Here is a 24,293-nt window from a genome sequence, read left to right as displayed (position 1 = left end):
ATAATAGCATAATAAACATACAAAAAATTCAATTCTGGAATAATTGAAAAAAAAGCAAAAATAAATTAGTCTATTTGAAATCAGAATAACGTGAAACGTATTTATATATAAAAGTTATAGGTTTCTATCTCATATATAAAAAAAAGTATATGCGCTTTAAAATCTGAGCCCTACAGTAGTAACTATTTTTAGTAGTATATAAGTATTTAGTATACATAAATATTTGGGCATAAGACAATAATTAACAGTTTTAATTTTTTAGCTTTAAACAAAATAAAATTCAATAGTATATATTTTATTACAAGCACAATATACATAAATTTTTACATATTTTTGAATGTTTTATAATTAATGTGTTTTCAAAATTATAAGTTGTTTAAGTTGTTAACATTCGTGGTTTTCTTGATCTGATTAACTTAAGTCCAATTGCCAATTAGAAGCACTTTTTGTTTGAAGATTTTTTATGGTTTTTTTGTACGAAAAATACCAAACAAATCCGATTATCATGCACACTACAACTTCTATGTAGTAACCATTTACAATACTGATGCAATCACCATTATTTAATTTGCACGTCTATCAATAAAACAAATTTTAAGTAAAACACTAGCGGGCACAACTCCTTTTGCCTAAAAATGACCTTCCTCTTTTTGCCCACGTCCTCTTTTCAACCAAAAATGATAAAATAGTTTCCTCTTTTCACCTACAAATAATTTCATTATTTTCGCCCGCGGTTTCAAAATTAACAATTTAAAAAAAATTATATGATAATCAAATAAAAAAATAGAAAAATATATAATTATTAATAATAATTAACAATAATTTAAAAAAAATCATATATTAATCAAATAGAAAAATAGAAAAATGTATAATTATTAATAATTATTAATTATATAAATATGTAATTAATATAATAATTGCTAATTATTATTAATAATTATATTTTTTTCTATTTGATTATTATAATATGATTTTTTTGAAAAAATATTGTTAATTATTATTAATAATTATATATTTTTCTATTTTTTCTAAATGATTATTATATGATTTTTTTTTAAATTATTTATTTTGAAACAGTGGTTTCCAAAATGTAAAACGTGAAATCGTGGGTGAAAAGAATGCAATTATTTGTAGACGAAAAGAGGAAACTATTTTATCATTTTTGGTCAAAAAGAGGACGTGGGCAAAACAGGGAAGGTTATTTTTGGACGAAAAGAATACCGCCCATAATAGAAAATTAATATTTTTAAGTCTAATGGGATTATCCTCGGATAATTTTAATACCTATTTTATTCCTTACGTTTTTTAATTGTATCGTAGAACAATTATTTGAATCGTTATTTGAACATTTACTAAACGATAACACGTCAATCATTCGTAATGCCAAAGTGTTTGATAAAACCCATCCAAAACTGGCAATTGTTGACAACATCGTCATGTATGTACCGCCAAAACGTTTGTCACATATCCGAGAGAAAAAGCCTAATGTAAAAAGGTACATAGTGAATGCTAAAATCTAAAATCAAAACAATATAATCACCATTAACTTATTAGTTCACGTTTTAAATAAAATATACATAACATTAAATTATAGCATACGAAAAATGATTCTAAATAGCAAAGTGTATTTTCTTACAGTTGTTATAAGATATTTTATATTTTATTTATTTTTCAATTATTAATAAAAAAAGTTGAGTTTATTATTTCCAAAACCATTATATACATTATATTTTTTAATATTATAACATTGTATAACATTATAGTATTGTTGTTAACTTATATAGGTCAATTCCGACCTACTGTAAAACGGTATGAATTGATATGTGGTGTATAAATAGTTTGAAATTAGTCTAAATATTTTGAAAATATCATTGTATGTAGAAAATATTAATGTACACGATTTTTTTTGATTTTATATAACTAATATTATTTTAATTCCAAAAAAAAATCTATTAATCTATTTTTTTTTTATTTTTTTTGTAAAAAACTGTTGTTTTTTCATTTTTACGTTCCTTGTGTTTTTTTAAAATTGTATTGTTATTTTAAAAGTATTAAGAATTTTCTACATTTGACCTTAAATACTGTTTAGACCAAATTTGTTATCAAAATCTACCTTTTATGTTAAAAAATATAATGAAATTGTTTAATCTAAAAGATAAATGTACAGAAACAAAATATAGTATGTATATTATAATGAAAAAAAAAATACTCCTCGTTGTAAAACTAATTCATACATCGACTCTCACAAAATGCAAAATGCACGAAATTTGTGTGAATTGAGATTAATAGAATGTCATTATTTAATCGCATATTATAAATAGTGTATATGTTATATTGTTTAAGATCAAACCGTTGATTTTTAAATTTATGAATAAATACCTACGTAATAATATATTTTATATATTTTAGTAATGTTTGATTAATTTAAATTTTTAGTGTTGAACAGTGAACACTTTTCTATATTCATAAGTGGTGATAATGTAAAAATAAATTTTAATATTAAATAATACAATTAAATTATATTAATACATATATATATATTAGTTTTAAGTTTAATTATTTATCAACTAACCTCATGTACTATACATATAAATACTAAAATCAAATAATAATATGTTGGTACATTTAAAACACCATTACTTTTAATCAAAATTGGTGTATAGTAAATTAATACAACATAAGGAATGCTCCAAAGTAACCTGAAACATAATTAATTAAAATATCATCATTAATTGTTTAATTTATTTTTCAGATATAACATTAAAAAAGGGGGGTCAAACGGATAACGCTTTGCTGTACGATAGGCATCGAGTTCACCTCGAACATAGAGTACCTATCATTGTATATGAAAAACGATTCTGAATGGAAATGATTTTCCAGCCTAGGATATATTTTCCATTGGGTGGTTAAAAAGGGAGTTTATGTTTTAATGACCTGAATATCCTAAAACTAAATCATTATTTATAGAAAATGACAATTTAAACAACTGATGTAGGTATATTTCAAGTTTCTACGACTTGTAATTTTTAACTATAACAAAATTCTAAAATTATTTGATTGTAAATAATCGTTATTTTATACGTGAATGATTTAGTAAACATTTTAATTTAAATTTTTTTGGGCACCCAAAATTTTCTTATCGACATTTTAAAAAAATAATACTTAGAATTTTTCAGAAATTTCAGTTGTCTGTACATAGTTCAAACAAGCCAGAATATTTTGAAAATATCTTGTACAGATATTACGCTAATATAAAAATGTTGTAAAGTATTTGTGTTATATTATTTATGTTATGTTATTGAGTATTTAAAATGATTTTTTTTAAGTTACAGCTATATAAAAAAATCAATTTTGTGTGAAAACTGGTTTTGTTTAAAAATGTCCGTATTTCCTTCAATTTTTGTGGTTTTTCTCAATTCGTTTGAAAACTGCTGGAATCTTCTTACTTTTAACCTTTATAATGTACCAAGGATATTTCACCGGAAACCAACCCTGATGTTTTAAATTGAAGAATTATTTCAACAATTGTTAACTTAAGTTATGGTGTACACAAACACATACAAAAACACACATATCATTGTAAGATCAATAACATCAATAACATTCATCACTCTGTTCACTATTCACAATCTAAAAAATTATACATGCTGGATATAACGATCAGATATTGGTGGTTAATAATGTTTTATATTTTTATAGAGTTTTATTGTTTTTTTAAACTAATTTGAGAAAACAAATTAAGTATACAAATTTAGATATTATAGACATTATAAATATTGTACTAACAATTTTTATTTTTATTTTCATACCTGATTGGCATTAATTTCATATATGCACTCATCGGTTTTGTACTTGAAGTATATTTTGACACAATGAGAGGTACAATCATTTTAACTATGTACATGGATATAGTTATTATCATTATGTCATCTTTAGATATACCGGCATCAATTAGCTTAAGGTTTGACACAGAATCAGTTGCCGAAAATCCAATCTAAAAAAATAATAGTAATTTATCTCTCCAGTAATTATTCAAAATGATTAATGCAATATTCACCTTCATTGTTAACAACGCAATTGCCAATACACGAACATTAGGCAGCTTAAAAATTTTCCAAAGGAGTTGATAACTTTGAAGAACATTAATTTTAACGTGCCCTTCTTCTAATCTATTATCCTTTTCTCTTTTGAATATACCAATTAATGTTGTTATCAATATAATTGTTATGCTCCAAAAATACAAAAAACCTGAAGCAAATAATATTATAAAAGTCTTATAATTTAAAATGTTTGAAAAAATTCTAAAAATGAATATTTACTGATACTCTGATTTAATGCTTAATTATATAATCAAGCATATTTTGTACTGTTTAATTATACGCACCTTTTATAGTGATAATTCCTTCTCTGCTGTCCGTCGTCCGTAAGTATTTATTACAGAAGTCTGCCGACGTAAGTAAAACGGGACAAATAGTACCAATAAGCACACCTAATGCTACACCCGTTCCGTTGCACGTGGACGCATGACCCACGTTGTTCCTGAAAAAAAAAATAAGTTTAAATCGTTATGTATATATTATTAGTATTCAGTCGTATTTTTAAATTTCAGTTCACGGAACTTACTTTTTAAGCATTGTCAATGCCCAGCCATCTACAACTATATCTTGTGTTGCGGCCAAGAAACTAATGACACCAAACGTAAACACCAACTTTTTGAAATTTGGTATTTCGGACTCAGGCAACCATTCGTCGATGTTGGTGGCGGTATAGTATAAAAAAGCCCCTATTTAGTACATAGATAATGTATGATGAAAATGATTCGAGTAAAAATATATAGTCATAAATAAAACATAAAAAATAAATAAAACGTTGGTATCTATTATGATTGTTATTATTATTATTAGAACCGTTTACAATTGAAATTTCAATTTATCTGATTTTGTATTGTTTTTTATTCATGAAGGTATGGCTTTTTAGACAGTTGCAGTTTATAAATAATCATGAATAATTTTAGAGTTCAGATTAATGTATATATCGTTGAGTATTTGTCAAAAATATAAAAATATTTGATAAATGTACAATTTAAATAATTGTCTATCAAATATACTCTATGTCTAAATTATATTTTATCATACGTATTCACATTTTTAATACATATTCATGATTTTAGAGCGGACGAATATTTAATAGTTATATAGTTCTACTTCTAACTATCAACTGTCTTTAGAAACAATTGAACAATTCTATAGTTTTATCTTTAATGCATAGAGTGTATTGTCGTATAATTTTATGATTGAAAAACCTACGCGTGTTTAATTCTTTAATTAGAAGACTATGATAGTATTATTATATTATGCGGACACGTATGTATTATGCAAAAAGTTAAAACCGATTAATCAAATATTTAGTTGAAGTTAAAAAAAATAGTACACGATATCAACGAAATATTTTCTTAAATTAATTCGTATATTATTATTATTATTATATAAAATATATGATTTTTTAATTAAGTTGAAAAGGCAGTTTCCAATAAAACGTATTAAAAATAGAATAAAAATTATTATGACAGCTGCATACTTAGATTTATTTAATCATCGTATTTCATGTGTTGAATATATTAATATTATCGAGTGTTTAGAAATAAAATAATATATTTGTATACCCATTAAGTATTGAACAGAAATGAGCCAAGATTTCCGTCTGCCTATCCATTGTATGTACAGCGAATCTATTATTGGAGCCCATAAAATTTTTACACTGTATGGCCACGCGACTAAACTGAAAAAAGCCTAAAAAAATATTGATAATTGACATTTAATACTACAATTAAAAGGAGATAATTTACTATTGAATTATTTATAAATATATCTACATATTATTTTGATGATATACTAGTACTTAAATGAAAAACAGAAATCATTATATGAGCATATATTATTGAAATTTAATTAATTACGTTAAGTATAATTTTCTCAAATTAAAATTTACCTGTTCTTTATATGTCACCATTTTTTTACTTTGAAAAATTATCGGCAATGCTATGGCTAAGCCCAAAGGTAATCCTTGTATTGTGTATAATAATATCAATAAAAAAAAGTTCAGCCAATCACCCTTCAAGTTTGATTTGTCCGGCAAAGACTGAGATGGATCTTCAAATGTTCCTAATTTTTCTTTTTCTTCTTCTTCTTCTTCTCCTTCTATATTTAATGATTTTTCCATTTTCACACTACGCACTCCGTTTGATAAATTATATATGAATTGAAAGTTTTAATACTTTGTATTGTACTGACGATAGACTAAAAATTAACGAAAACTCAAGATTTTTATTATTGTTATTAACTTAAAAATTAAGTAATAATAGTGCGATAATTTTTTTTTGCAAGAATACTAAAACTATAATTAAATATACATAATTAGTAATGGCTTAAAAATTATAATTTAGTTTGGGCGGGAAGTATGAAGACTGATATTTCAAAATTTGCTATTCCTTAGAAATAAATTGTTATACAATGAATCATATTATTATCATAAGTTAATATAAATTTTATATTTTTATTGGTTGCCACAAGATATTATTGCTTAAATTATTAATACTCACGCAAAGAATACTGCATACAAATTCTGATGAATTATAGTTGTTCCGTCACTTATAATAGTATGAATAATTAATAATGTTGCTAGTTGCTACACAAATCTTATTTATCGGAATTGTTATGGCGGTGGCAGTTGTTGTTGAGATATTATAGAGACAGGTATCGATCACACCGATCGATTAGTGTTTTCATAATAAATGTCTGCAATGATTATAATATCAATAGAAAGTGATATGGTCGTAAGTGACTATAATTAATTTAACAGATTATATAAATGTACTAAGAGACAAACGATTATATAAGTAATACGCATAAACTTAATGATATAAATGATAATTTTCATCTAGAAGTAAATAAATAGAAACAACCAACACGTATTGAACCAATATTACTTCTTCAAGGTTTGATAACGCAGGTCAATATTGCGTTAAATAGTGCAATTAGTTTGATGTATACAAAATACACAAAATATTGTTTGCAGAATATAATATGATCAGTTAAAATTATGTTGAGAGAGAATTATACTTAAGTAATAAAATAGTAAATCAAATACAAATTTTTATAATAATAAATGTCAATAAGCAATAGAAAATACACGTGCTTACACATTTACGTGACAATAATATTATTGCAATTTTCATAATTTTTACGAAGATTTGAACAACAATTTATATATTACAATAAGCCGTGTTTTTTTTCTGGGGGGGGGGGCACGGGTGTACGAAGACAGGGGCCAGTCTCTCCCCAAAAAATCTTCTAGATTTGCAGTTATATTTCCTCACGAAAATTGAAACCGATCCAGTGACTTAATGTATGATGTATATTTAAAAATAGCGATGGTGATAAAATACTGTCGTATACGATAGGTTTATTTTTTATCTTAATTTAAAAAAAATTAAAAGTAACAGCTACTGTTATTATTATAATAATGTGTAATAGTTTTAAGAATTATGATATTATATAATATAATATTTAGCGCAACTCATGCTCATTATAATATTAGCCTTGTACTATCATTATCAACCATATTATGATGTTTACTATTTTATAGATTTGTTTGTTTTGTTTTGTTTTTCTGTACAAAGTGAAAGGGCTCAAAGTGAAAAACCAGTAGAAAAATATGCGTCTACAAATGGCGATGATAATATTATGATTAATGCTGCCGGATAAACTGCATAATATTATTAATGTCATTAGTCATTTATAAATAATGTATTAATTTATGTATAGAGGTACTATTAATACGTTTATTACAGACCGTTGCGGACACGTTATCGGACGATGCCGTGGGCCACTTGTTTGATGTTACTTGATAATATATAATATTAATATATTATAAGACGGCGGTCACGTTTACTGTCGAGGACGAATTTGCAATTTGCCGATGGCCTCCGCTGGCTCGGACGCATATAAATATAAATATCTGAACGGCGGACGACGTCACGCGTGCGGCCTAAAACTCAGCTGCTTGTGATGGGCGCCCCGACCGATATCGAGACTCGCAAATCCACAACTCGGCATGCCGTGCGACCGGAGTAGACTAAGACTCTGAAACGACCAGTGCAAGCGATTTCTCCAATATCCGGTGGCCACGGTCATATTACGTCTAAAAAATTGTAGCAGGAGATTATTGCAATATAAATATATTATATATATATATACATTCGTACAATTACGTTCTACGGAGTGTGTGTACTCTATATAATATAGCATGCAGTGTATTGAGTGGTATGCGGTTTACCAAAAATAAAATTAATATTAACATTTAATGTTTAGCGTGCCGCGTGCGCATAAAAGTTTAATTGGTTTTTTATGCACTCGCAATAAATACGTATATATAAGTGAGTACCAATAGGCAATAACGAGCAATGTAAATATTATGTTTGATCATCAACGGTAAAGAAAAAAAAATATGCTATTTTATGAAAATACACCGATTGCGATGACGCGTGCGATTAAAACGGATTCAGAAAATGCAGATTATGCGGGTACAGTACGCGCTACTTCACTGTGTACCCGAAATGTTCCAATAACGATTAAAAATTTAAAAAATATAAAATAAGTATATTATACTACATCGCTTTATTGTTTTCCCATACCGCTATTTTCATTCACACCCTTTATCCGTTTTCGTCCACCGTTAAGGAAGTTCAAATATTTACGACATTGAATATTCATCCGTATAACTATTATGCTCTTCAAACGATTTTTGTTTTTTTTAGGAACTCAAAAACAAACAACCATAACTGATGTTATACATTTTCATCATATATTTATATTACCATTTTTTAATATATGTTTAAATATTTTTATTCTTTTCGAGCTATTATAATATATGGTATGAGAAGTTTTGGATTTTTTTTCTATAGACGTCAATCAAAATGTATTCATTAAGTCAAAACTCCTTAAACCTGTAATACAAAATTTCACATAAGATGTTCTTACATTAGTATAAATTTATTAAAAATAAATTGGCAATTTCATTTGTATATTCATTTGAAATTCAAATTTTTATAAAATTTCTTCAATAAATCAAAAACTACAAGTATTTTGTAGCAAAAAATGTATACTAATTAATAATCATAACTTACACTAATAAATCTTAAGAATGTACAAACACAATTATTTTTATAGTTATTTGCAGTTCATATTTGAGGAAAATTATTATGTTAAAAATAAATTTAGGTAATGTTAACTAAAAAGTTAATAACAGTAATATGATATTATGGTATAAATTTATATTATTATTATATAATAAATGCAATGTTTTCGTGAAAAATTATTATTATTGATATTATATTATTAATAATTATTATTACCGTAATATTAATGGTAAAATAAATAAAAAGTTAAAAGTTATATTAAAAAAACAAATCATAAAATATATTTAATGATACAAACTCGTATACAATGACATCTCATTGTATTCAAATTGAACACACCCATTGCAGTTACCCATTTGACGCCTAACATACAGCATAGCAGAACTGCTCATTTGCCCACTTTTTTTTTTTTAATTATATTGTAATCGTTTAATAATGAGAAAATAGCTTAGTTTAGAAAAATATTAATAGACCACATACTAAATAGGACTATCTGTAATTCACTTTGCATAATATTATGAAACACGTTTTATATATAATATGTTACGATCAATTAATTGTACGTAGGTACGCCCGAGAACACTAACCGTTACACTAATTACACCTATTATTTTGATGATATAATTACACTTCTCAAATTATAATAATCACTTTCTATGTGCTAATAATTACAGATATTAAAGTGATCTATTACAGCAGAATTATATGCCTAAAAATTGTTATAATTTAAAACACAAGCCATCATAGTACAAACAAAAATGAAATTAGAAAACTATGGAAATTAAGATTCGAGACGGTTGACCCTATCGCTACGTGGCAGTTCTTTTTGAATAGCCCATGTCATTGTGAATGTTTATCCACGGCGGATAAAAAATTAAAAACCTCGACTGCGAGTGGTAAAATCACTCCGTGTGACCAGTTTTAAAATGTCAGTTATACTGAGTAATAAGATCTTTTTGTGTTGGTCAACTTCATGTGTCACATCAATACACTAATCTCTGACTTAAAAGTGTTTAAAATGGTTTACATCAGCAGTGGCGTAGTTATGGGAGGGATATAGGGATAGATCCCCCCCAGAGCCTTTTTTTTTTTAATGTTTAATGCATCGACTTATTGAGCCCCCCGCTTTATGTTTAACCAATGAATTATATATCTCCTCCCCAGAACAAAATCATAACTACGCCACTGTACATCGGTTATATACATAGGTAACATAATATATATAATTTAATATGTTGTATGGAACATCAAGGCCATATTAAAATATAATATAAAATATGTGGGTGCAAAAAAAAATAATAAATAATGATATAAACATATGACAAGATAATAAATGAATTGGTCGCAATTTTTTGCTAAAATAAGCCATAGAATATTATATTACAAATTTTTTAGATTCCAATCGTAATGAATGATAGTTAACCTTAGTTAACCAGTCCTAAAAAAATCAAGTTAATGAGCAATAGTTGTTTACATTTATTAAACATATTACAAGTATAAAAACAAAAACAATAAAATGAAGCATATTTCATAATTGATGATTAGATACTTAAATTACTATTTACACGCAATTAATTTTTTGTTGATGATTTTTTTTTAAAACGGAACAAAAAATGTTCCAAAAACTGTGTGAGCTGTGATTATTAAAAACGTATTAAGGCCACTAAGTTACATTTTTTACAAAGTAAATGTATACATTATGATATTATATTTAGTAGTTCTAATAGTAATAATAGCAATCATGCGGGCATAAGGCATGATTCGGTTGCTGTTTGGGCTACAGGTCGTTTGATATTTATCATCCAATGAGAAATGCTCAATGATTGATATTTCTTGATTATATTTCTAAAAACAAAGTACCAAATAAATCCAATGATCAAACTTATGAAAACCACTATATAATATCCATCCATAGATATGACACAACTTCCTCCATTTGCACTGCATAACTGCAATAATAATTCAAAATTAACCCTTAATGACGTAGGCTTACTTAAGTATATAAAAATTACAAAAGTCTTACATTTTTTAAATCTGGAGTTGAACAACTGTTTTGGTCATTAGTCGAACACTTTCTGAAAGTTGAAAAATCCACCAGTTTTAAAACCACAGTATTGGATAATAAGAATCCTAAGTAGAAAAATGTATTGAATAACGTCATGTATGTGCCTCCAAAACGAGGGTCACTCAATCGGCAAAAGAAAGCAAACAATGTTAATAACATGAAGAAATTCAGCATCTGAAAAAAAATTATTTAATACATAATAATATTTATTACATTTAAAATTCAAAAATTCACACGATAAACGTAAAAAGAGTTTTCAACATTAATTTGTGTAGTAGTTTATAAAAATGTATCCTATTTAATTAATTTTAATCTTTTATTAAAATAATTGTACTTAAAAACTGATATTTCATAATATCACCTAAGCTAATGAATTAATTAGTTCAATGAATATATGTGTAAGATATAGTGATGAAAATTTACTTACATCGTTTGTTATTAATACTGATGCCATTATAAAATAATAATATGTTGGCACAGCGACAAGGCCATCTTTTCGTATCAAACTCGGTGTAAAATAAACCAATATAACATAAGTAGTACACCAAAGTAACCTGAAATAGAATTATATTATAATGTATATTATATAGTATTGAAAGTTATTCTTTTAAAGGTAAAATAAAGACTTATATAAAAAAAAAAGTGTTGGCATCGTAAGAAAAATTTTTGTTAGATAATATATAAAGTCATTACAAAACATTTTTGATAAAAAATAATTATTTTATGTTTAAATGATCAGATTGGAGTGACAAATCACTAGCAAAATGTTGATCCATTATTCCACTCATCTAAACTTTAATTACTTATTATAAGATTTATTACCGCATTTTATATGAAAAACAATAATAATATGAAACTTAAATTTATTTAAAATAAACAATATAGTTAATTTTTTTTATCTACCTGAAAGGTGTTACTTTGAGGAAATAACTCATCGGTTTCGGGCCTGTTACAAACTTGGATACAAATATAGGCATAATCAATTTTATAATATATAAAGCTGAGGTTACAATCATGATGTTATCTTTAGATACACCAGCATCGATAAGCTTTAAATTTGAGACACTATCCGTTGCAGTGAATCCAATCTAAAAATATGAATTAAATACGAGTAGTATAATAAAATTTGTAATAAAAATGAATACATTTTATCACATAATCATTAAATTTATTTAAATATCTTCGTTTACAAATTTATTATTAAAATTTAAAATTTAAATTCCAATTGATTAATAATTAATAAATTCCAATATTAACCAAATAACAAATTTTATCACACTAAATTAATATTCACCCTAGTTGTCATTAAAGCTATAGCCAATACTCTAATTCGAGGTAGCTTCAAGATATCCCATAGCAATTTATAATTCTGAAATACATTGATATTTATACATCCGTCTTCTAGACTGCTGTCCTTTTCTTTTTTGAATATGCCAACTATAGATGTGATCACCAAAATCGCGAAGCCATAAATGTATAAATAACCTATAAAAATAAAATGTATAAAGTACAATGGGATTTAATTGTAATTCAAATACAATCACATTTTAATTATTTAAAAGCTGTTTAATACTATTGATAAAAAACACATTGTTTTAATAAAACTTGACTCGTTAAATATAATTAAGATTTAGGAATATTATATTTTTTAGAATTCTGACATAATTTTATAGCTTAAACCAATAGTAAATCAAATTCATAAAAAATACATAAGAAAATAGGTGATTTTTTATACATTGGAGTTACTGTAAAGTGAAAAATAAAAATATTCCAAATGTAAATTTAAAAAACAACATTATAGAAAGCATAATTATCATAATATTAGTATTTTAAAATGTATTTTTCCTGGCGTCATTTATGTTAATAGAAATTCAATGCGATCTGAATTAAATAAATTTGTTCTTTTTAAAATTAAACATTTTTAAATTTTAACTATCAGAATTATTACTACCTATCACATGAAACAAAGAATTTGGGATAAATATTTATTTATAAAGGATTAATTAAAATATACGTTTATAATGTTTATATGTATACGATTCTTAACATAATTGTTATAAAATGATTCATAATCAATACATTTTTGGGTAGTAAATGTTATTACTTTTTACAATTAATATACATACAGCGTAGCAACGAACTCAATTATTACACTTTAGTCAAGTACTCAAGTGTACGTTTCAAGAATTTAATGAAGCTTCTTTTATTTACATACTTTTCATACTAATTAGTCCTCCCGCACCAGGCGCAGCTCGGAAATGAGTAACATTGAATTGCTCTGACACAAGCAGAGTGAAACAAACTGATCCTAAGAACATTCCAAACGGTACTCCAACTGAATTGCACGTCGATGCATAACCTACGTTCTTCCTATTAAGAAAATAAATATTTAACAATATCTCTGTAAAAAAATAATATATTATTTGTATTTTGTACTGCTTACTTCTTCAACATAGTCAATGCCCAACCATCGACGACAATATCTTGAGTAGCTGATAAAATATTAACGACAAAAAACATGATTATTAAGATTTTCAGGTTTGGTTTTCCTGACTCGGGTAACCAATCTTCAATGTTATTGGCCATGTAGAGTATCAATATCCCTGAAAAATATTAAAAAAGAAAAATTAGATTCTAATTTATTACAATAATTGCAGTTTGTTGCAGTAAATGAGCAGAGAACGTATAACCAATACTTGTAAAATAGTCCATTATAATGGACAAATTTATTATACCTTACCTAACAAAAATTGAAGAGGCACTAACCAACATTTACGTCTGCCTATGGTTTTCACATAAAGTGCATCTACTATTGGAGCCCATAAAAGTTTCAAACTGTAAGGCCACAATGAAATACTAAATGCAGCCTAAAATATGAAGAACGATACTTAATTATAATACATTAGTATAAATATTTTTAGCACTTAAAATAAATAAATAATAAAAATAAAAAAAGTCACTCTGCCGTATAGTAGGTTTTGAGTGTATCTCGTTATCGAATAGATCGGTGTAATGTATTTGATAAATTTAAATATAATGATAAATCGTTGTATATAGAAAATGATTATAAGCAATGGCCATCTGTTCATCTATATTTCTTGTGATATTATAAAATTTAAATTATAACAGTTAGTTTAGGTATTACTAACAAGTTTAACTCATTTTTGCTTAAAATATTTCATGTTTTTTATATAATAATTATTGTAATATTATGCCATAACATAAAAAGTTAAAGTTTTAAGTCCCTACCTTTTAATCAAGCCATTTTTTATTTATTTTTAACTCATTATAATTAGTATCTAAAGATAAATTTCAATGAATATTACTTTTTAAAAGAGTGTCAAATGTAAATTTAAACCAGTTCCTGAATATTTTTTTTTTTAATTAAGATTATATTTATTTCTAAAATAATAATAAAAACATTGTTTGTTTACACATTTATTTTAATTAATTCCATGGATCACAAGTGTTACTGTTGGACGACTTTATGCTCTTATAGATTAAGATTTTTAAACAATATTATACTTCAGCGTGTTAATAATATAAATTATAAGAGTATCAAATAATTTTCAAACTAGTTTATTTTATAAAAATATTACTAACGAACTCTGTGCTAGCTGCTTTAAAAAATAAATCGTTAAAACACGTTTTTGAACTAGGTACAAAAAACTAAAAATATCGGTTTTATAGTAACATTTTAGTTTTCCAATCCATCAAAAAGCTTAAATATATTTTTTTTTAAATGACAGATGTATTGCTTCTGGCATCTGTTGTTGGTTTAAGAGCTTAAGAGTACGCCACACCTAAGTTTGATACTTTGCTTTTCACATATGTTAATAACGAAAAACAAGTTTACATAAATCATTGAATGACAACTGATTTTAGAGCTAAACTCTTACAATGTGAAATACATTGAGCGATATTATACTCGTATACAGTTTTTAAGCAGTTTTTAAGCAGTTTAAAACTCTTTAGTTACAGTGATTTTTTTTTTTAAAATATAACATCTTGATAAATAAAATGCTGGAAGATACTTATCTAAATACTGTTTAGTATATATATTACCCACTGTATAGTAATACTTGGGATATTTTCATAAACATAATTTTTTCATAATCATTAAACATGTATGATATTGATATAATATAGCATAAATACAGTTATGGTATATGATATTAACTCAATATTAAGTATACTCGTTGACAGATTTATATTTAACTTAACACCGACTATCTCTAATTATCCTATTTTTTTTTTTATGTCAAATTCAAATTAGTAACGATTAAGTATTTTAAAATTTTAGTTATGTTCAGTATCTATAGTCTTTAATATTTCTATTATTATATTATATAATATTTCTCTAGTCAAAATGAAAAAGCAGGCACTTTTGTATTCATCGGTATCACGAAAAAAATATATTTCTCAAACTAAAATATAAATGAATGATTTGATATTATAAAAATGTAACATAATTTAAATACATCCAAATAAAATATTTATTTAAAGTTAACACGATATAAATGATATAAAAGTAGCTCATTGATTAAGTTAGTTAAAAAAAAAAAAACTTAAAACTTATTTTATATTAACTTAATCTTAATTTTTAATTCGTTAATGGCCACCTTGAAATTTTAACTGCAAAGGTTAATAAGGTTAATAAAAATAATTAACTGTGGCTAATTAAGTGAATTCAATTAAATTGAGTTCAGTTATAGTTTAAAAGTTAACAAAAAAAAAAAAAAAAATTAACTAGATAAGTTAAAAGTTAAGATAGAAAATAAAATTAACTTAACTCAGTTAAAAAATAGTTAATTTTTTTCAAATTATAATATTCAACGTCATAAATTGTACTATTATTTTGATTTGTACAAATATTTACTAAAACGCTGAGCACTGTGTAAACATAAAATTTAAAATTATTATTATAGTATGATATACTACATTGTTACTAGAAACTTGTAGGCACATCTATACATAAAAAATTTAAATTTACTTAACTGTATAATAATGATAATTAACTATAAAAAGCTAAGTCTAAACAATATAAAATTTAACTGAATAAGTTAATAAATTTAAAACAAAAATAGCTAACTAGTTAAGTTAAAATGTTAAAAAAGATAACTTTTTAACAAGTTAATGCCCATAAAATTTCTAAATAATTAATGATTAATCCAAGTAAACTTGTTTTTTTGTTATGCGCAATAAACTAAGTGAGATATATAGATACCTAACAAAACTAATAATAATCGTGGCATCACTATCATCAAAGTATTCATAGTAACGTTTTAAATATTTCTAAATTCCCATGCTCTCAAGTTATATATTAAAATTTAAATATAATTCAAACTCACTTGATCTTCATACGTCACCATTTTTCTACTCTGTAAAATTATTGGAAGGGCACCAGACAAACCTACAGGAATACCTTGTATTATATACAGTATTATTAACAGGTAAAAATTTAACCGATCTCCATTTAAATTTGGTTTTTCTAATGTAGATTTGTGTGTCCCTTCAAATTCATCTCGATCCACTCGACTTTTAATTGATTTTGGCATTGTTTTATAATATGCAATTTGATTATTTTCAAATGGTATAAATTGATAAATAAACTTCGAGACTCTAAAAAACAAAATAACTTTTTAATTAACTTCTTTTTTTAATTAATCTATTTTATATAATATAAAATGATAATTTGTATTAAGTCCTGATTTCCTACAACCACGCATCCGTGATCACGCAAATTTTGCCACAGTAGCAACTGCTACATGATTTACGAGCATGGTCATTGTAGGAACCAGGACTTTAACGAGTATAAAGTTCATTATAATATCACTGTTATCATAGATGAACAAAAATATTTAAAATTTTCAGTACTTTTATCTAAAGTATTGTTATAGCACTTAAATGTTAAAGCTTAAATCACAGGACGCTGTTTTATTAAATCTATCTAAAAATGTACGTATCTTATACATTTTATAATTTTTATAAAATCCAAGACCGCAAGCTATATATAAAATATATAGCTAGGTTTAGCTAATCTAAAATTAATATATAAAATATATTTTAGTATTAATTTACCTATTATAAATTAAAGTAAGTAACTTTCAAGCGTTTCTGCAGCAGTTTTCCAAGTTTAAAACAATATTTAATGTTGGCGTGTAGTTCAAATTGTGATATTTTGAAAAAATGCATAAAATCGGTTTCGTACGGACATGATTACGGCTCACACAAGAGTAATAGTTTTTTTAAAGATTAAATCTACTAACAACTTATAATATCTACTTTCAATTCTAATAATCAGATATTTGATAAGGAAAAATTTTTTTCTTTAAATAAATTCCGATAATTTTTTAATCCCTACTACGTATAAGTTGTGTAACATAATATCATTTTTTTTATATATATTATATACAAATGTAACATATATTACAATGTAAGATAATAATATATATACTAATTATAAATATTTATATGTATAGATTGTACAGTTTATAAAACAATTTACTATATATATATTAATTTGATAATAAGTTAATAAATATTTATGAGTTTATGAATGAAAAAAAAACTAAATATAAAAAATTGCATAAAATAAACTATATATTTATTATTAATAAGACCTATGTTATAATTAAAAAATATTAATAAAAGACGTAACACCTGGATATTCGAGTCTCTATCTTAACAAAATAAAACACAGACAATTTTTGTTCAGCAGTTCCAATCTCGTGTTGTTACCTTAATATTAAGATGAATTTACCTGTAATCTAACTTAAAGGTAAGAAAATTACCTAAGTTTTTCGTTGGTTTCTACTTTCTTATAGCGTTTTAATTTGTAAGGTAGTTATTTAGTATTTTTAAATTTAAACATATTAAATATTCATAATTTGCTTGACTGATCAGATAGTATATATAAAATATCAAATGCATAAAATAGTTTTTACATACCTTTAAAATCGATAATATTTGAATTAACTATTATATAAAAAGTATAACTATACACAACATTGGAACTGTTGAACGATAATTTGATATGTTACACTTATATAAAACAAAAACGGCACATTCATGAGTGTATCGTGTCTTCATAAATCAATAGATAATGAAAAACGATCACTTAAATTTTATTATTTTATACAAAACATTTGTGATAGTTAAATTAAAAGCCAAAAGAAATAGGAAAATTTAAAAATGTAAGTATTCAAAGAACTATTCAGTACTTTTATGCATTAAACTATTGTTCGATACCCTTACACAACAAGACATTGAGTGCTTCTAAACATCATAGACTATTTTATTATAAATATTTATAAATTTAGTTAGTATATATTTTATTCCTACCTATTTCCTAACGATGCTAGAGTACCTATCAAAAACGTCTAATACGAGTAGTTTCGAATTGGAATCTATACTTTTACATTCGAAATGGTTATTAAACTAAAAATTCAAAACCAGTTACAAAAACAAGTTGCTCAATATTACCATCACGCTAAAGGAATAGTTGGAATTAGTAGGGTACAATTTTTAATAAATGGATACTTAAAACAATACTTAGATAGCTTATACTTACAGAAAATCGAAATATCGAATAAATTATTCAGTGAGTATCTTGCCAAATAACTAAAATGTTTTATGCAAATGACGATTGGAAAACATCGATACAGCTTAGTTTAGAGTCAAACCTGAGTGAATTTACATTATGTAGTCGATTCAAAAACGAATATTTAGTTTTTAAAGTTTTTAAAAGCAACCATAACGATTCACACCTCACTTATCACAAATAGTTTTTGTGATGCTAGGTGTGTAAAGCTATTTGGGTCTACAAAATCGATAATATTTCATAAATTTTTTCAGGTTTTTTAATAATTTTTAATATTTTCGATTGTGATATTGACTATCTATGACGACTATAAACACCAAAAATAAGAAATTCAGAAATGTACAGGTAAGTAAAGAATGTATAAAAGTTTTATCCTAATATCTCTTGAATGAATACATTGTCATGATTGTTAGACAATTTTTTATGTTCAGATAAATATGTTACGTTAGTATGCTATAAAAATAAATAAAAAATATATAATATTAAATATTTAAATATGAATATAGATTTGTTTATTTAAACAAAGTACAACATTTTAATATATCTTATTAGTATTGAAAAAAATTTTGTTTAATAATATTAAGACTAAACCTATTATCTTTTATTTATTCAAGTCTCAAATCCATAGATTCTAAAGTTAATTACAATAATATTTTGTAAATATCTCATCCAAAATCTTTTTAAAATAATTTTGAGCCACTAATATCATGATATACTGTATGGTTCATTTAAATTATACAGACACATTATCTTTATAAATCTAACCCATTTTCAAAATAAAAATAAAACAATTGGTAATAATTTACAAAAAATAAATGTTGCTGTTCAAGTGTAGAAAACATGAAATATACATATAATTAATTGTTTTATATACAGTAATAGATTAAATACTAATCAGTTGAATTGTTGTTCAATTCATACTAATTTTTTATTTGAATATTTTAAATTTTTTTATAATTTAATGAATTTTTATTTTATTTGTACTTAAGAAAAAAAAATCCCAACAAACTTTTTTTTCTTTTACATCATATTCTCGGAATATCGCTTACTTATAAAATATAATCATAAATCAGACCTTATCTATAAATATTCTTTGTCAAAATAAACCATTTTTCCGAAGGTTATACATAAAATTGTAGTATCTACAATTATTTTTATTGTAATGCAATTAAAATGGAATTGCGGACTGAAGGGGTAATTATTAAATATATTTATGTAAATAAAATAAAACTATCAAAACTATTTTTAATACAAGATTTAGTTTTTTTAATTTAAAAATATTTATATTTACGTCTTTATCATATTATTTCATTCATAAAAAAGTTATATTCAAATAGTCATACTAATTAAATTTAAGTTAATATAATGAATTATTGTAGTATTCATTTTGTATGATAAAATGTTGTTATTTTTTGTTGTACAACTACCTATTTGATTATTATTATTTTTTATTGACGATTAATTAATATTGTACATCAATCTTCTAAAATATAAAATATAAACAAATAAATATAAATGCAGTTTAAATTTATCTTTACTTCTTTTAGAGGATATAAATAAATGTAATACGTGTTATACTTACAGTATGTTTTTAAGGCAATTTACAACACTTTAGGATAGTTTACATTTGCTCGTTAAAATGCTGCGGGATTTGATATAGTTATTCAAATTACCCAGTGGTTTATTGATCAGCATCGTGTATGCTAATATTATACTTATATTTGTCATTAATACTTTATAGACTAAATATTTTTAAAAAAAAGTAGGCAAGTGGATAGATTAGTTGTCGAATGGATCTGTATTATGGATGTATTGAATTTTTAATTCAATAATATACATTCAAGTAGGTATATTTTATAACATGTCTTTTTGGTATAATATATCTATAAAAGTCATTTATTTTACTTTTCATATCATGGTAGGTTTAAATAAGTAATTTCGTCCAAATTTGAATGTCTATGTTAATAATTGTCTGTGTAGGTATATTTTTAGATTCTGAACGGAGTGATGAATGTATTGATTTTACAATGATGTATGTTTTTTTTTTGTGTCTGTGTACTGCAGCATAACTAGTCGAAATAATGCTTAAATTTCAAACTTCGGGGGTGATTTCCGATGGAAAAGTGAATATCCTTGGTGCATTATAGAAGTAAAAAGTAAACATTTTCCAACAGTTTTCAAAAAAATCGAGAAAAACAAAAAAAAAAACGGGAATTTTTATGCAAATCCAGTTTTCGATTGAATCGATTTTTTTATATGGTTGTAATTTTAAAAAAACTAATCACTGTAAGTACTTGAAATTTTCACCAAATGTTTATGTTAGTGTTATCTATATACAGTTAAATTTTCAAAAAATTTTGACTTTTTTTGAGTTATTTATAGACCACTGAAATTTTCGATTTTTATGCGAATTTTTTTTTGAAGTGTCGATAAAATTTTTTTGGCCCAATCAAAACACTTGAAAATTTTATACAAAGTTCCTCATATGTTATTCTTATAGTGATTAAAAAATTATAAGAATACATAGGCACAGTTTTTTTTATTAGCATTTGAAGTTCAAATTTTGACGAAAATTCGTCAAAATTATGAATATTTGTAAATTATTTTGTAGGTATAATTCATAAAAATGTTTGTATAGGTAGCTAAGAGTTGAAAATTTAATGCAAGATTTTTCATAAGTTTAGCTTACAATAATTATAAAAGAACTTAAATTTTGGTGTATTAAGGCCATTAAAACATAAACCACCTTTTTCACCAACCACTGGAAATTATATCCTAAGCTGACAAATCATCTTGGTTCAGAATCGTTTTTCGTATACAATGATACCTATCATTGCATTCAAATTTAACCTACCCAAGTTCGAGGTCCACCCCACCCCCTAATGTACAGCAGAACGGTACCCACTTGCCCGCTTTTTTAGATTCTATTGTATTAATATGAACTACTTATACACAATCTATAATTAAATTTTCAAGCATTTATACACGGTCAGCACATTTTTTGTATTAACATTTAATTTAAAAAAACAAATCAAAAATTTCAATTATCTATAAATAGCTCAAACAAAGTTTAAAAAATGTTTGAAAATTGTACCATACTGTGTTATTCTTTGATAAATACTCATTATCTTCAAATCTATTAAGGTTTTTAAAAATATTTTTTACAAAATTTTCAGTTAAAATAAAATAATGGCTTTTTTTATGAAGTATATTTTTTATCGTTATACATTTTTAAGTTTTAACTTTTTTTGAATAACAACATCATTTTTTTATTTCATATTCTAAACTTGATTATTTTTTAGAAAACTTTGATGTTTTGGGCTAATAGATTAAGAATTATAAATATTTAAAGTTTAGGTAGTATACCGACATACAGGGTTAGTGCAATACAGCAGGGTATCGTTGTACAAAATCCGAATATCGATTTTATAAATCAAAAATTTTGCTTCATAATATATTTAAAATGTATGTTGTCATTCTGAAAAGTAAAATTTAAGAAAATATATGACGAAAAATATTTAAAAATATTATTATTAGTTTTTTAAATTCTGAACGAAGTGATGTGTGTTTTTTTTTTGTTTTGTTTTGTTTTTGTGTCTGTGTACAGCATAAGTAGTCGAAATAATGCTTCAATTTCAAACTTCGGGGGTGGTTTCCGATGGCAAAGGGAATATCCTTGGTTCATTATACAGGTCAATAGTAAACATTATCCAACAGTTTTCAAAAAAATCGAGAAAAACAAAAAAAAAATGACGGAAAATTTTACCAGTTATTTAGATTGGCATTTTCTTTACATGATTTAGAAAATGTTAAATACTTGGTAAACATTTTAAGTTTATGTCTGTAGTTATTCGTTTTTGTATTACAAGAAATAAAGAAATCAATTTAGTTAACATTTGATTTAATATAAAAATTCCCTGTATTCTTTAACTACTTATTGATTTATAAAATAAAGTATTAAGCATTTTGAATAGGTACTAAATTTTAAATTAGTTCCTATTTTATATTCAAAGCTTCTCCTAAAATTCAAAATCGAAACATTTTATAGATAATTTATCATATACTCATATACAAAAAAAAACATATCCAATCAATAAATTCATAGTTTTGCTAAGAATCTAAAAAAATTTAAAATTATAATTTTAAAATTATTAAATTTTTATTATAATAAAATATGCAAAATTAATTTTAAATTTTTAGATTCTGATTAGAGCTATGAATATATCAGGTTTTCAATGTATGCGTGTTTTTTATAATTATTTTTGTAATAATTCGGAAGAATATAATTATTGATTCTAAAAATATAAAATTATCGTCTTTTTCTAATTAATTATTATTTTTTAAATATGATTAAACTTTTAAGAAGCAAAAATACAATATTTTAAATAATAAAAATACTTGTGAAACATAAATACAATTAAACTATAATTAGTATAGTGTAATTAAAAATAAACTAATTTAGTGGATATGTTAAAATTTAAAATATTTGAATGGAATATAGTTATAATATAAAAATGTATGTCCAGCTTTATATGAATAATTATGCTTCATTAGTAAAATGTCCATTTTTTAAACTCGATAATACAGATTATATCACCAAATATCTAAAAATTACCTTTTCAAGACAGTTTGGAATTTTGAAATGAATATAGACAATTTCTTCGATACCATTTATTTAACACTTTAATAAAATGTAAATTTTTTATTTTTCATTCACTGTGTTTTAAGATTGACAAAGTATTATGAATACGAATGAGCTTCGATTCTTACTCAACACATTAGTGTCTGTCTGGATCCCTAGACATTATGCCAATGATAAAATCAAGAAGACCCAAGTACTGTTACTATAAGGTCACTTCATAGTGTTTTAATTTCAACATCAATTTTAGAATAATTACTTTGAATTATAGGATGAGAATAATTATTTAATTAAATATAAAAGGTCATTATAATCGAACACACGCGCAGCGCCGTTTAAAAAAATACTTATATTTTTTCAAACATTTAAACTCAATACATGTCCTAAGTAATTTAAGTATCGGGATTAAAAAAGAATATCACTTAAAGATAAATACGATGTATAAATTAAATAAGTGTTTTTTATAATATAACGATGCTATACCTACATAATATAATATATAGACAGTAATTTGAAGCCCCAGTTCATATATTACCATTATCACCGTAGCCACCCACCAGCCCACCATGTTGACTATTTGATTTGTTTCCATCGCCCGATAATTCATGTAAGGATCCAATGGTGAGTATTGAAATTCTTCACCAATAAATCTTGATATATAGCAAAAACATTAGCAAATCTTGGCATACTGTTTAAATTTCCATTTATAATTCCATTTCAACTTATTTTTAAATACCATTAAAAACCCTTATGAGAAACCTTATATTACATTTATAATCTTTTTGACAAA

At 24.6% G+C, this 24,293-nt stretch overlaps 2 protein-coding genes across 4 annotated transcripts; both read right to left on the bottom strand.

Moving 5' to 3' along the window:
• Nucleotides 1-274: 274 nt before the first annotated feature.
• Nucleotides 275-8,339, bottom strand: LOC114125590 (acetyl-coenzyme A transporter 1-like). Its single transcript, XM_027989309.2, has 11 exons — nucleotides 7,852-8,339; nucleotides 6,599-6,794; nucleotides 5,989-6,296; nucleotides 5,663-5,789; nucleotides 4,624-4,783; nucleotides 4,385-4,539; nucleotides 4,058-4,248; nucleotides 3,810-3,994; nucleotides 2,573-2,699; nucleotides 1,301-1,516; nucleotides 275-576 (listed from the first exon to the last, which is right to left on the bottom strand). The coding sequence occupies exons 3-11, from the start codon at nucleotides 6,217-6,219 to the stop codon at nucleotides 412-414; spliced, it is 1,557 nt and encodes a 518-aa protein (XP_027845110.1). The 5' UTR covers nucleotides 6,220-6,296; nucleotides 6,599-6,794; nucleotides 7,852-8,339; the 3' UTR covers nucleotides 275-411.
• Nucleotides 8,340-10,652: 2,313 nt separating this feature from the next.
• LOC114125604 (acetyl-coenzyme A transporter 1-like) lies at nucleotides 10,653-23,656 on the bottom strand. 3 transcript variants are annotated; one of them, XM_050201131.1, is made up of 10 exons: nucleotides 23,480-23,656; nucleotides 16,613-16,883; nucleotides 14,002-14,128; nucleotides 13,705-13,864; nucleotides 13,477-13,631; nucleotides 12,556-12,746; nucleotides 12,165-12,349; nucleotides 11,689-11,815; nucleotides 11,220-11,435; nucleotides 10,653-11,145 (listed from the first exon to the last, which is right to left on the bottom strand). In XM_050201131.1, the coding sequence occupies exons 1-10, from the start codon at nucleotides 23,533-23,535 to the stop codon at nucleotides 10,936-10,938; spliced, it is 1,698 nt and encodes a 565-aa protein (XP_050057088.1). In that variant the 5' UTR covers nucleotides 23,536-23,656; the 3' UTR covers nucleotides 10,653-10,935. The 3 variants fall into 3 exon arrangements, with proteins under 3 accessions (XP_050057088.1, XP_050057089.1, XP_027845128.1); XM_050201132.1 differs by lacking the exon at nucleotides 23,480-23,656 and adding an exon at nucleotides 18,213-18,592; XM_027989327.2 differs by lacking the exon at nucleotides 23,480-23,656 and adding an exon at nucleotides 17,343-17,668.
• Between the last annotated feature and the right edge of the window lie 637 nt (nucleotides 23,657-24,293).

The sequence above is a fragment of the Aphis gossypii genome, chromosome 2 (genome assembly GCF_020184175.1).
Source record: "Aphis gossypii isolate Hap1 chromosome 2, ASM2018417v2, whole genome shotgun sequence".
Lineage (NCBI taxonomy): Eukaryota > Metazoa > Arthropoda > Insecta > Hemiptera > Aphididae > Aphis > Aphis gossypii.
This window is presented reverse-complemented; position numbering and strand designations above follow the sequence as displayed.